Consider the following 12,299-nt stretch of genomic DNA (forward strand, 5'->3'; position numbering starts at 1 on the left):
AAGACGTGACCCTCCTTATGACAGGAGTCAGGGCTGCCAGTTCCCTCCTTGACAAGAGGTGTCACCCACAAGTGTGACAAAGAACACCCAAGAGTGTGGCAGGGCCAGCAGAGGTTCTCAGAGAAGAAAGAACCTACTACTCAGGGCACACCCGGCTTGCTCTCTTGCGTCCCCCAAATCTCTGCCCTCAATGTTGTCCCACATCCTTTTGCATCATGTGTTGAATCAGTTCCTTATAACTCCAAGTTTAATGGAGTATTAGGTTATAGAAATCCCTTCGAGCCTGCTCTGTGTGTTAGAAGCATCAGATGGGAACTGACTTGAAGAGGACAGAGAAATAGATCTTCTAGTGAGGGATTGGAGCAAATTTTATTTTATTTTAAGATTTGCTGTGCTGTGTTCAGTCGTGTCTGACTCCTTGTGATCCTTTGGAATGTAGCCCGCCAGGCTCCTCTGTCTATGGGATTTTTTCAGGCAAGAATACTGGAGTGGGTTGCTATTTCCTCCTCCAGGGGATCTTCTTGACCCAGGGATCAAACCTGCATCTCCTGTGTCTCCTGCATTGCAGGCAGATTTTTTACCACTCAACCATCAAGGAAGCCAAAGATTTGATGTGGACCATTTTTAAAGTCTTTACTGAATTTATTACAATACTGTTTCTGTTTTATGTTTTGGTTTTTTGGCCACGAGTCATGTGGGATCCTAACTCCTGACTAGGGATGGAGCCTGCAGCTCCTGCATTGAAAGGCAAAGTCCCAACCACTGGACCAACAGGGAAGTCCCAGGGCACATTTTAATTATTATTTTTAATTTGATAATATTATACAAATTGTATAAAATTTGATAATATATGTACCTGGTTGGAAAATTCACAAGCAATAAGAGGATGTTAAAGGTGAGGTAGATTGTCCTTCTTCTCCATTCCTTAACCTCCCATCTCTTCCCAAAAACCATTTGCTTTTTTCAGATTCCTGTATATCTATTCAAAGATATCCAATGCATACATAATGCTTTGCATTAAATGCCTATTTTTCTTTTCACAAATCATAGCACAAGACACACTAATATACTTCCTTTTTTCTCTTAAAGCTGTATTTTGTAGCACTTTCATTTTAGTACATGGAGAGCCAGCCCATTCTTTTTTACTAGCTGCATAGGATTCTGTTGTATAGATGATCTTACTTCATTTAACCAGTCTTCTATATTAATGGACATTTAGACAATCCCCAAAATATTCTTATAATAAACAGTGCTGCAGTGAATATCCTTGTACATACATTTGTCTTACTGGACATAATCACGTATGGTTAGTGCTATTTTTATGTGTAAAGGTCCATCTTTTCAATTAGATCGTAAATCCTAGGGAAGAACAGCAGAAATTGTGCTGTCCTGTGCCTCTGAAAACTCAAAATACAGCATCATGCACAAAGTTGGGTTTCATAAATTTCGGCAGAATGAATTAAAGTTCCTTGTTTGTATCAGTGATACTTCAGAGATAAGTAAATGGTAAATCAAAGGTTCAGTGACTTGCCTAACATCACAGAGAACCAGTCAGGCATAGGACATATGAATAAATTAAAATAGATGCAAATAAAAGCAGCTATTTAAAATGTGTTCCAAAAGTAGACTATTTTTCCAGATTTACATGCACACATGGAAGAGTTTGCTCCATTGGCCAGCTCTACAAGAGGAGTAAACAACTCCTCTGGCAACCCTGGTCATCCTGGGAGGTGGGCAGGTGTCTCCAGCTGCTGGAATTTCACTCCGTAAATGTTGGCTCCAGTCCACCCAGCCGTGTCCCAGTGACCTGGAAAAGTCAAGCATTTCCCAGAGTGCCTGACTGGTCAGGAGGGAGATGTTGCCTCACATGAGGAGCTCTAGTTCAGCCCAGAGGAAGGTTTAAAAAAAAAAAAGAAGGAAGGGGAGAGGAAGCAGAAAAATCAGGAGGAGGAAGAAATGCTCTCTGATCACCTGACAGCTCTGGAAGAAATCAGGAAAAAAGGGAATGAGTAGATGACTTTAATTGTGCCACATCACCTGTCATTAGTGATACATGAAGAGAATGCCCCTTTGTTACCAAACAAGGAGGGTGTTGTTATCATGATATTTAATGAACACTCATTATAACTTCGTAGAACAAAATGTGTGGTCTGGTCTGATTGGTTGATCTCAAAACAATTATGTCGACATCTCATAGCTTAAAGATTATATATACAGCCTTGTAGTTTCACAACTTATTACACCCTTAAAAAAAGTTTTCCATACAAATAAGTGTTGTATTAATTTTTACAAAGCATTTCTAGGATTTCCAAGACCCCTGCCTGCCAAGGGTGACTCTAGTATTGACACCAATGTTTTTGAGATAGTAAGTTTCCTTTGCCCTCAGATTGGGAAGTGTTGGGTTGCTTATTTTCTTTGCTGTCCCTCTCTTTTCTCTTTAGTGACCTGAAAGAGCAGAGTCACTGGGTCTAAGAAGAACATCCCAATTCACCCTTATTCCCACCCTCGAGCAATATAAAAACCTTGTCATCAGGTTTATGAACTTGATGACAACAAGAAAACTGCACAACAGGGAATAGTAAGTATGGATGCCACATGGCACTGAAATGCAAGAATAATTTGAGGAGCATAATTATCCAAGGTGGCAGTTTGATGAAGGGATGGAGGCTGACACTCCTAAGCTTGAGTAAAGTGTCCTGGAATCTGAATGCTTATAAATGGTCCACATTTCAATTGCCTGCCTCACCCCAAAGTGCTGGCAGCTTCCTCCTAACGAGGCCCACCTGGGCACCTGCAGCCCTGACCACAGGGCAGAGCGCCATGTGCTGAATCATCAATACTTCCCAAGGCTCTGAGCCAAGAGCTGCAGGGCAACGCCACCCTGTTTTCCTTTGCCACCCGACCAAAACACTGTGTTGGCTAAACACAGAGTGGCTAGAATGGAGGCCACCCGCTGAGGTTTCCCTGAGAACTATTAATGTTAATACAGCTTTATTGAAATGAGCAATGAGCGTTTACATCCATTGAATTGTAGAAATGGACTTAGAGGTTTTACTACTGTGTTTTATAGATGTAGAAACAGAATTGGAGAGGCTATACCTCTTGTGAAAGTAGCCCAGCTGGCCACACCAGGAATAAACCCAGGTCTCTTGATGACCTGCCCCACCTCCCACAACCCTCTCCCCAACCCCATAGTGCTTATTTTGTTTCAAGACCTCCCATCATTATTGCTATAATGGAAATACATCTTTTTTGAAAGGAAATAATGACCTGACAATTTTATGAATCCTTATGAGATGCTTGGATATTTAAAGGTTAAACCTAGGACATCTCAGCATAGTGTGTTTTATATAATATTAAAAACAAATAACTTAGAGCTCTTTTTGTTTATGGTCTCATCCAGAAACTCATGTTTCTGAAGGTCTAATGTAGAAATGATACTGTAGTCCTATGACCACCTACCCGTAAATTATCACTGATTTATAACAAAATTTTTGAAATTAAAAAGTTCCTTACAGGCATAGCCGGGTTTAACGATGTGTTTTGTTGAAATTCAGTTCTGGTATTGCCCTATGGAGGCTAGTACAAACATAACAAGTGGAACGTGGAATTCTCTGTTATTCATCCAAACCCAAATATAGTCAGGATGTATACTGTTCTTACTTAAAGTATGATTTTTGAGCCAAAGATGAATTATATGCAGAAGATACCCAAAATACCTATAAAACTAAATGCTTCAAAGGAAACCTAGGAATTCACGTTTCTAATTCAATCTGATCCCTCTTAACAGTTATTAATAGAACTAATTTATTTGAAAGAGGCCAATAGCATTAATCAAATTGTACATAGCATGCACTCTCTATCTCTGGAGGAGTCAGGGTCTGGTCTTATTCATACCTGATCTTGGGTTTATTCCTGATTTGGCCAGCTGCGCTACTTTAGCATGGCCCAATATTTAAAGTATAAGAGGCAGGCAATAAATATTGTTGAATGAACAAATGATTGAATGCATGAGTCAAAATGCTGGATTTACCTTTCATTATTGCATTGAAAGCCTCACAGTTTCAAACAACCCCTCCCCCCCTCCCAAAGCTCAATCATTCTGATAAGATGATTTAAAAGAGGAACAGTAAAAAGGATTTTCTAAGGATTTTTTTTTCTTGGGGGAAATGGGTCCAAAAACCACAAGGCTGTGTGAATTACATTTAGTGAGTCTTCAAAAAACTCTCTAATTCTATATAACAAAGTAGAGATTCCAGAAAATCTTTAAAACTAAATCTCTTGTATTCTATGGACTAAGATTACTCTGCTGAGGCGGAGAGAGAAGTTAGTGGCCATGGTTTAGGAAGGTTCTGATCATAGTTATTAGTTGGGTGATATTAAGCAAGTTACTTAAGAACAATTACTGTTTCAGAGTACTTTCTATGCACACTGGGTTAAGAGTTTTTTTTCCTGCATTATCCAATTTATATCTCAATATCAAATTGATCTCTCTGGGCCTCTGTTTCCTTGTATGTATAATAGAACCCATCTCAAAAGACAGAATGAGAAAATGGTGCCTACAGACCCCAGTAAGTTACACAGTATAAATCAAATTGAGGCATTATTTTCATAATGATTATTGCACTAGAGAAGCACCAAAGTCATGTATTACTTTCTGTTTCTTCTACTGGACCAATGCCATTTAAAGTGAATACAGTAGAGAAAAAATAGACATGACTCATGAATCATATGTTCTTTGGAACCTTAATCTGTTGCTATCTTCATTTATCTCATGAAGGAAATGAACCAAAGAAGGAAAAAGTCAAGGCAAGAGTGAGAGAAGATGAAAAGTTTCTCTAAGAAGTGCCCAGCTAATTTCTAGAAAGCTTCTTATCTGCAGATAGTATGGTCAAATTGTTCAGTATGTTTTTAAAACATCCGTAGGACTATTGGTGTGTGACTTGTAATCTATTCCTGTATTTTCTTTCCCCTGAATTTCCACTCAGGGAGTCTCAGGGTAAGAAAGACATCGTAAAAGCCTGGAAGCTTTGTTCTGGGCGGGAGAAAATGATCTGTTGAAAAACAAGCCAATCTCATTCTGGGCCTTGAAGCTTGACCATGTCATTTATGGAGTGACACAGTCATGCTGTAAATGACCAGAGACATTCCAGAGTTCATGACTGTTGTGTAACAACAACACTTCAAGGGTGGCTGCAAGCACGAGGCACAACACGCCCGCCCAGTGTGGTGGCTGGGAGGAACCCTCCCCCCTGGAATGTGGCTTTGCTCCAAGGCCAGCCCTCCCCATCTCCTCCTCCCTATCCCCTCCTCCCCATCCCCACAACCAAGCACTGGGGGCTGGAAACTGGACCGACTGGAGAGACGACTCTATTTTCAGGGAATGACAAATTGATTGTGCTGATTGGGTGAGAGTACTTACCTGCCTCCTGCTCTGGCTTGGAGGTCAACCTACTGGGAGGATTTGTTTAGAAGTGACTTGTATGAGGAAGTGGTGCCCAGCAACAAGAGCCCAAACAACCTGCCATCAGAGAGGACTGCAACCCAGGTTCCATTAGAAAATTGGGGCAAGTGGTCTTGTCCTCCCCCATGGGCCTGCAGTCATCAAACTGCTGGAGAAGACATTCCATTCCACTGAGCGAGAGGAGACAAGATGGCAGCTCAAAATTACATGTGCAATAGCCCAACAGGCTTGTAAACATTTAAGGAGTTGATTGTTATTTTCATTCCTGACCAGTTTGGTGGTGCCAATAACAACTCTATAGGGTGCTAAAGCCCAGTTGAAGTGCTGAGGACAGGCATTGGGGAACCTGATCCCCAGAGAGTTGATGAATATTCATGGCCAAGTGAATTTGAACTGCTCCCCAGACAGGGTAGCTGGTGCATGAACTTGGCACTGGTTTTGGTATGGAAATCAAGTTTACAGATTTAACCAAAGAAAAGCACTCATGATCGAGAAATGTCATTGTGCAGGGACTTATGGGAGACCAAAAGAGAGGTTTTGTTTCATGGGCTTAGAGTTTCAGCTTTGCAAGATGAAATGTTTAGACATCTGTGCACAACAATGTGAGTAGAGTGAACACCACTGAACTGTACACTTAAAAACGGTGAAAGTGGTGAATTTCATGTTATGTGTATTTTTTTTTACCATGATTTATAAAAAGAAGAACGGTTACTACAAAGACAGCCCTGTAACAACTCAAACCAAATATAGAGCTCTGCCCCAGCCTCCCAGCGTCCCTCCTTGTCCTCCCAGTCCATTACCCGTCTGTCAGGACCGTTTCTAAGGAGTCACGTAGAAGCTATCCTCAAGCTACACATAGGTCCCCATGACCACTCTTCTGACTTCCCATAACCACGGAGCTCTGGAAGTGGATATTCTTTCCTGCACTGAACGATCTCTTCCTCCATCACTCTAAGGTGATTAGGGCATTAAAAGACATGCTTTGCTGCTTGGAGGACTGGAGGGTCCAGTCAGGGTGGGTACACTGTCTAGGCCAGGAGGAAACCCTAGTGACTTCTCCTCTCCCCTCTCCCCACCATCCCCCCTCCCAGGCCCCCAACACCTTCTACCTCCATCGAAAGGGACTTTCCCTCTCTAACCACCAGGGTCTCCAGTGGTGAGCAGAGACGGTGACAAAAGACGTGATGTGGTTTCTGCTCAGTTAGAAGCACAGGAAAAACTTTCAAACACCCCTTAGAAGGGAGAAAAACCCAAGTACGGAAGGAAGGAAGTCTGTGCACCTACAGCACAGACTTTGCCCTGCCTCTTTTTTTTTTTTTTTTTGGTTTATAAGAAATATATGCCTTTCTTTTGGAGCAGTCCACCAGGTGCCCAGTGGTCCTCAGCAGAACTCACCGAGAGCTGGGGTTCAGCATCCCTGCCAGCTGGTGTTCATCTCCACCTGATCACGTTCTAACTCCTTACTCTGATGAGAGCAAGATTGGAACCTGAATTTAAGAGATGCTTCTCTCATGTCTGAGTTATATAGCTAGTTTTAAAAGATTCCTTTCTTCCTTCCTTTTCTTTCTTATTTTTTTCCCCAGCCAATCCTCTTAAGAGCATATAATTCTTCAGGCTATAGATGAACCATAATATATGAGGTTATTACACTAAAGTTGGAAGGATGGATGAAACAGCTGCAACCTATCTAAGATGGGCTGAATGGTTTGCTTCAGATAAATGTAATTTTCAGTCTGGAATCCACGTGCAGGTCAGAACTAGAGAAGACAAAAACTACCAATTTGAAGCAATATGACTATAAATCTGTAAGGTTTCTGTTGGTTGCAAAAGCTGTCTAACAGGTGGGTAAACTGCAAATCTTCAGATAATTCTTAGAGGAATCGTGCCTTTTGGGATTACATTGCCTGGGAACAAAAAGGTACAACAGACTGCTTTTTCTCAACTTTCATCTCTGTGTCCAGGTATGCTGGTTAACTATGTATGGGCAATATTTAAAACAGAACATACCTCCTTAAACTCAGAAGCAACAAAAAAATTTTATGTGCACTTGAAGCAGAAAAGATGTCCATTTATGTGTTTCCTCTCCTTTGTAGAAAATACACGCCCCCTACCCCCATGCTTTTAAAGTGGAATGAACTTACCCACTTAATCCAAAATAGCATCTGAATGTTTGCAAGTGCCCACTGCCTTCTGTCTGAGCATCAACGTGCTCTTCAGCTACAGTTGCCAGGCCCCCAAGGCATGTCCTGATAGGGAGCTGAGAGCTCTCTGCCTCAGTTTCCTCTTTGGAGCACTGCTGACCTGAGGCTGACCCGGAACCACTGAAGCCTGACACACACCCCTGCCTCTGAATGCACGTGGAAATGCCAGCTCGATCTGGCGCTTTGAAGGGGAACTGGCCACTCTAGAGTGATGAAAGCCTTTCAGTAAAGGGGCATCTGGAAGAAACTTGGCTTCAGAGGTGTAAATGACTGTGTTGAACTGGGATGAATTCAGAATAATACTGGGCTGTAGCAGGCCACGGTTCTCCAAGGCTAGCCATCTCCACCTTGCTTTCCTGAAATGTCTGCAGAACTTGTTAAGAGTCAAGTTCCTGACAAGGCAAAAGACAGCAATTTAATGCTGTGAAACCCTGCCATTTTGGCAAGCCTGCCCTAAATATAAACAACATCAGTGACTCCTGTGGGCCCTGCCCGCTGGGCAATAGCAGCATCTTCTAAAGTGCTGACTTGGGAAGTGAGAAGTGGAAGTAGAATCAGGAAGCTGGGATTCGGTTTCCAGGTCCAGCAGGAACTTGTCAGGTGGCTTGAGCCTCTCTCCTGACCTTCCATGCTTTGACAGTCCCATTTATACGATGGAGATGCTCAAAGCCCATCCTTACCTGTCTCCATGAAAACACTCAAGGATGAAAACCTTAAACCTTCCACCAGCACAAGGCTAGGTACTTCTTGCAACAGCAAGAACAGATACCAAGAACTGTGTGAGGCTTTGAAGGAAATCTTAGCCCCAACTGGCCAGATGTACAGAACTACAGTCTTATCCTGGTTCTTAAAAATGAAACGGATTCATTGAAATTGGGCCTCACTCTTTGATTTCACAGCCATGCCATCTGTGTGCATGGGCTCACTGCTCCATGGGTCACTTGGGTCAAATGTTCCCCAGGACTGACTTCCCCGGGGCCCTAGAACACCGGAGGGCCACCTGCCTCCCTGCAGTCCACCAGAGACAACCAGTGAAGCCCTGGCATGCAAAATTATCTTGGAATTTGTGACCACCCATCTCCCACCTCCTTTCTGTTGAAACAGAGAATCAAAAGTTAGCTCTGCATGCAGGCAGCTCCGAAAGAGAACTGTGCTCACACTTGGAATGAGCAGGAGGGAGACCCTGCAGCTTTGGAAATTGCCTGTACCATCTGCAGTGGCCCTTCCTTGTGATGCTTGACCAGTCTTCTGGTGGGTGCGAGCACTTCCGGTCCTCGCTCTTCCCGGAGGCTCAGAGGGCGGAGTCAACTGGTGGAACCGGTTCACTTCCTACCGCTCCAGTGCTTCCTCAAGTAGGCAGGGGCGGGGGCGGGTCTGCTATGATTGGCATTTTGTTTGGGGCCTGAATGTGCTCGGGAGAGTATTCTGTGCACTCCGAGCACAGAAGAGATTGTGGGATGGTTGCTGTGTCCCTGCCCTGACAGACACAACGTCAGGAATGACAAGGATCACTGAGTATAAACTCATGGCCTCATTTTCAGAAAAACACAGAAGCAGGCTGAGCCTTTACGCCCCATCAACTTCCCGTAGAAAATCTGCTTGCCCTCACATCCCTCGGTCCTAGTTCCTTGCCTTGCTGGTGTCCTGAATGTACTAAGAGGCTATATCTCCTGTCTTGTAATGTCAGCAGGTTGGAGAGATGACCAAGTCATGTTTTTTTGGTTTTCAAGGCGGTAAAATGGGCTACATGTGTCTGTGACGGCAAGTAATCACAATGAAACTGACACTCAAGTAGAAAACGGTGTCCGCCCACAGGAGCAGCCCAGCACCAACTGCTGCATGTAGGTTAAGCGTGGAGTCGCAGCTCAGGTCAGCCTCTGGCTGCCACCAGCGGGTGATTCAGTAATAACTGGAAGCACGATTGCTTTTTCACTCACTATTTTTTAACGGTTTATTCATAAAGCAATTTTTCACTTTTCACTTATTTTCAGCCCCTTTCACATCTATCTACTCACAGTTTCTGTCTTGGCTTAACCTTTCCCTCTCCTCCCTCTGACTGCTTCATTTGTCTTTATTCCCTTTTTTAAACCTTGAACCGTTAGAACAGTATCGAGGCCTCTGTTGCTTTGCTAGCAGAATGTTTCCTTTCAACGTCTTTTTGGATTCTCTTGGTTGGCTTGTCTTCTCTTCTTTAGCTCCCATATCTTTGACCCTCTTTCCTTTTTGCAGCAACAAACTTAAATCTTTTTTACTCTTCATGCAAGTAAGGCTTGGCATGAAAAAAAAAAGATGTGAAAGAAAAAACAAAAAGCCACTAAACTAAACATCCTAGAATTCATGGTACTTCAGTTGAGCAGAGGTTTGATTTAAGCACAAGCCATTATTTCCGTTAAAAGAATCTTGATTCCTTTCAGATGAGCATATTAATTCCTGGGGAAAGTTCATGGTTCTCACAAATTAGCAGGACTTTTGCGAGCCGAATCTCTTCTGCCAAAAGAAGCCACAATAGTTTTTTCCATACAAGCCTGTCCCTCATTTCCATTTTCCTCTGACATCTGTTCTCTAGATTACAAATGTCTGCCTATAGCAACAATCAGACTTCCAAGGGAAACAAACCAAAAGGAAATAAGAGACAATGATGGAATCTTAGCATATTAAGAGATGTAATACTTCCGAAAGAGCACAAAGAAAGCCCAGGAATGACTCCTTCATTTTACGGATCAAGAAACTGGGGCCCAGGGAAATTCTAGGACTTTCTTGAGAACACCCAGGTACTGGGGGCTGAATCAGGATTAGAACTAGGAATCTAAATCCCTAGTTAGTTCACTTGCAGACTAGGAGCTCATAATCTCAGTTCCCACCTTGAGGGTGTATTTAGCCTGGGTAGCTACCTTCTGGCCTGGGTAGCACAGAAGATGGACTTAAATCACCCTGTTCATGATCTTTAGATGGTGAGTCTCACTGCAGATCACTGTCAGGTTAATTGTTCTAAAACTGAGGAGGCAAGAAAGTGTTCCACGGAAAGGGATGAGGCTTCATCCTACTTCGTTTGCCTGCATGGATGGGAAATAGTACTCCAGGGCTGCCCTGCTGTGGAAGAAGGGAGGATGGAGACGGTCTCTCTCTTCCCAAGACAGGACTGCACTGACAGGCTGCCGGCCTGGATGCTCCTCTGCAGAGCACCGGGTGTCAGGTCATAGTGGTACCTTGTCTCATTTTCCACCCCCTCTCAGAATCCCTGGGAGGGACTCAAATGGGGAATACATTTTCAAATATTTTACAAAACATAACAGCACAGGTCATTTCTTGATATCATGGACTCTTTCTCTGGATGAGACAAGCTCTCCAGATCTGTCTTCTATACAGTTTTACATATTGATATGTACAGTTTCCTCGGAGGCCTCAGGAACATTAAGGAAACTTAAGTTCTCCTTCAGAGCCTTAGCTCTGTCTCATCCCCAGGTGCACCATCACTTACACGGTTATGGAAATCTTTGAATTATAAGCATGGGAAGGGCTTGCCAGGCATCTTGCCTATCCTGTGCTTTTAGACAAGCTGGCTCTTCTTCTCTAGGCCATCCCAGGAAGGAGACTACTTCCTCCCTCCTTCAAAAAGGACACACTGTGTTACCATCCCTAAAGGGGGCTGTTCACCTTTATCATATAAACCAAAGTCCCTTCTGTTAATGGTTTAATTTTGTTTCTTTTGCTCTGCCCCTCATCCAGCAAGGAACACTGGTTGCCATAACCCACATACGAATCCTTCAGATTACCTAAAGATGGGAAGTTGTGCCACAGTTCCATGAGAACAATTTCCTTTTGTTAACACACTGGAGAATTTCTTACCCAAACCACCCACTGGCATTTACCTGTCACTTCCTCTTTCTTTCTTGATGAGGGTAGGAGAAAACTACAAGGTGGTTGTGTTCACATTTATGCTAAACAAAAGCTTCTGTCTCATTCAGAGAAGGAAATGTGTACATGACTAACTCTGGTTCATTATTTATCAAACCTGGAAGGAAGAACAAACCAGGAGAGGGTTTGTTATAGTATTCTGTGAAACTGAGCATGAGGAGTATTTGTGTAAGTCAGCTTAAAAATAACTTTTTGGAATCTTGCTGTGTTTTTGGCCTAAATTACATGATTAAAGCTATATTGAGATTAAAATCACTTCTCTCTTATTGAAGGAGCAGCTGCCAGCAGCACTTTAAGCAAATGGACTTGGGAGTCCTAAGGGCATGAAACTTAGAAATGGATGTGATGGTAGGCTTATTCCTGTGTACTGAAACATTTCTTGCAGCTGCTGGATACCCAGAAGTGCTCAGAATGGTCTGATTTCTTCTGGCCAGACACTGATAATGAAACAGACATGTTATGGACAAAGAACTCTATGGTCTCATAAAGGAAATAGAAGTGTCTTTTCAGTTGGTTCAATGATCCCATTCTATGTAACTTCTCTTCTATTCATTAATGTTTTTAGCTGCCACCCTCTGTGGTGCAGCCTTCCTTTGTGGACCAGATTATCCCAGAAACATTAGAAATCCTCTACCATGTGCCTCTAATTACTTTCATTTCTCTGCTCTGGCCTTTTCCCATTATATTCTTTTAAAGAAGGCTTCACACACACACACACA

General features: G+C 42.9%; 1 protein-coding gene across 7 annotated transcripts in view; it reads left to right on the plus strand.

The window, feature by feature from the left end:
• ATG5 (autophagy related 5) overlaps positions 1-4,931 on the plus strand; it is a 183,036-nt gene extending 178,105 nt beyond the window's left edge. For 3 of the 7 annotated variants that reach the window (XM_081526933.1, XM_081526931.1, XM_081526932.1), the window contains exon 8: positions 2,442-3,999. In XM_081526933.1, coding sequence (XP_081383059.1) covers positions 2,442-2,449 — 8 coding nt within the window. In that variant the 3' untranslated portion in view covers positions 2,450-3,999. The other 4 variants (XR_014064494.1, XR_014064491.1, XM_081526903.1 and 1 more) reach the window with 2 other exon arrangements.
• Positions 4,932-12,299: the final 7,368 nt, after the last annotated feature.

Source organism: Giraffa tippelskirchi, chromosome 9 (genome assembly GCF_054371585.1).
Source record: "Giraffa tippelskirchi isolate mGirTip1 chromosome 9, T2T-mGirTip1v1.2.pri, whole genome shotgun sequence".
NCBI classification, from domain to species: domain Eukaryota; kingdom Metazoa; phylum Chordata; class Mammalia; order Artiodactyla; family Giraffidae; genus Giraffa; species Giraffa tippelskirchi.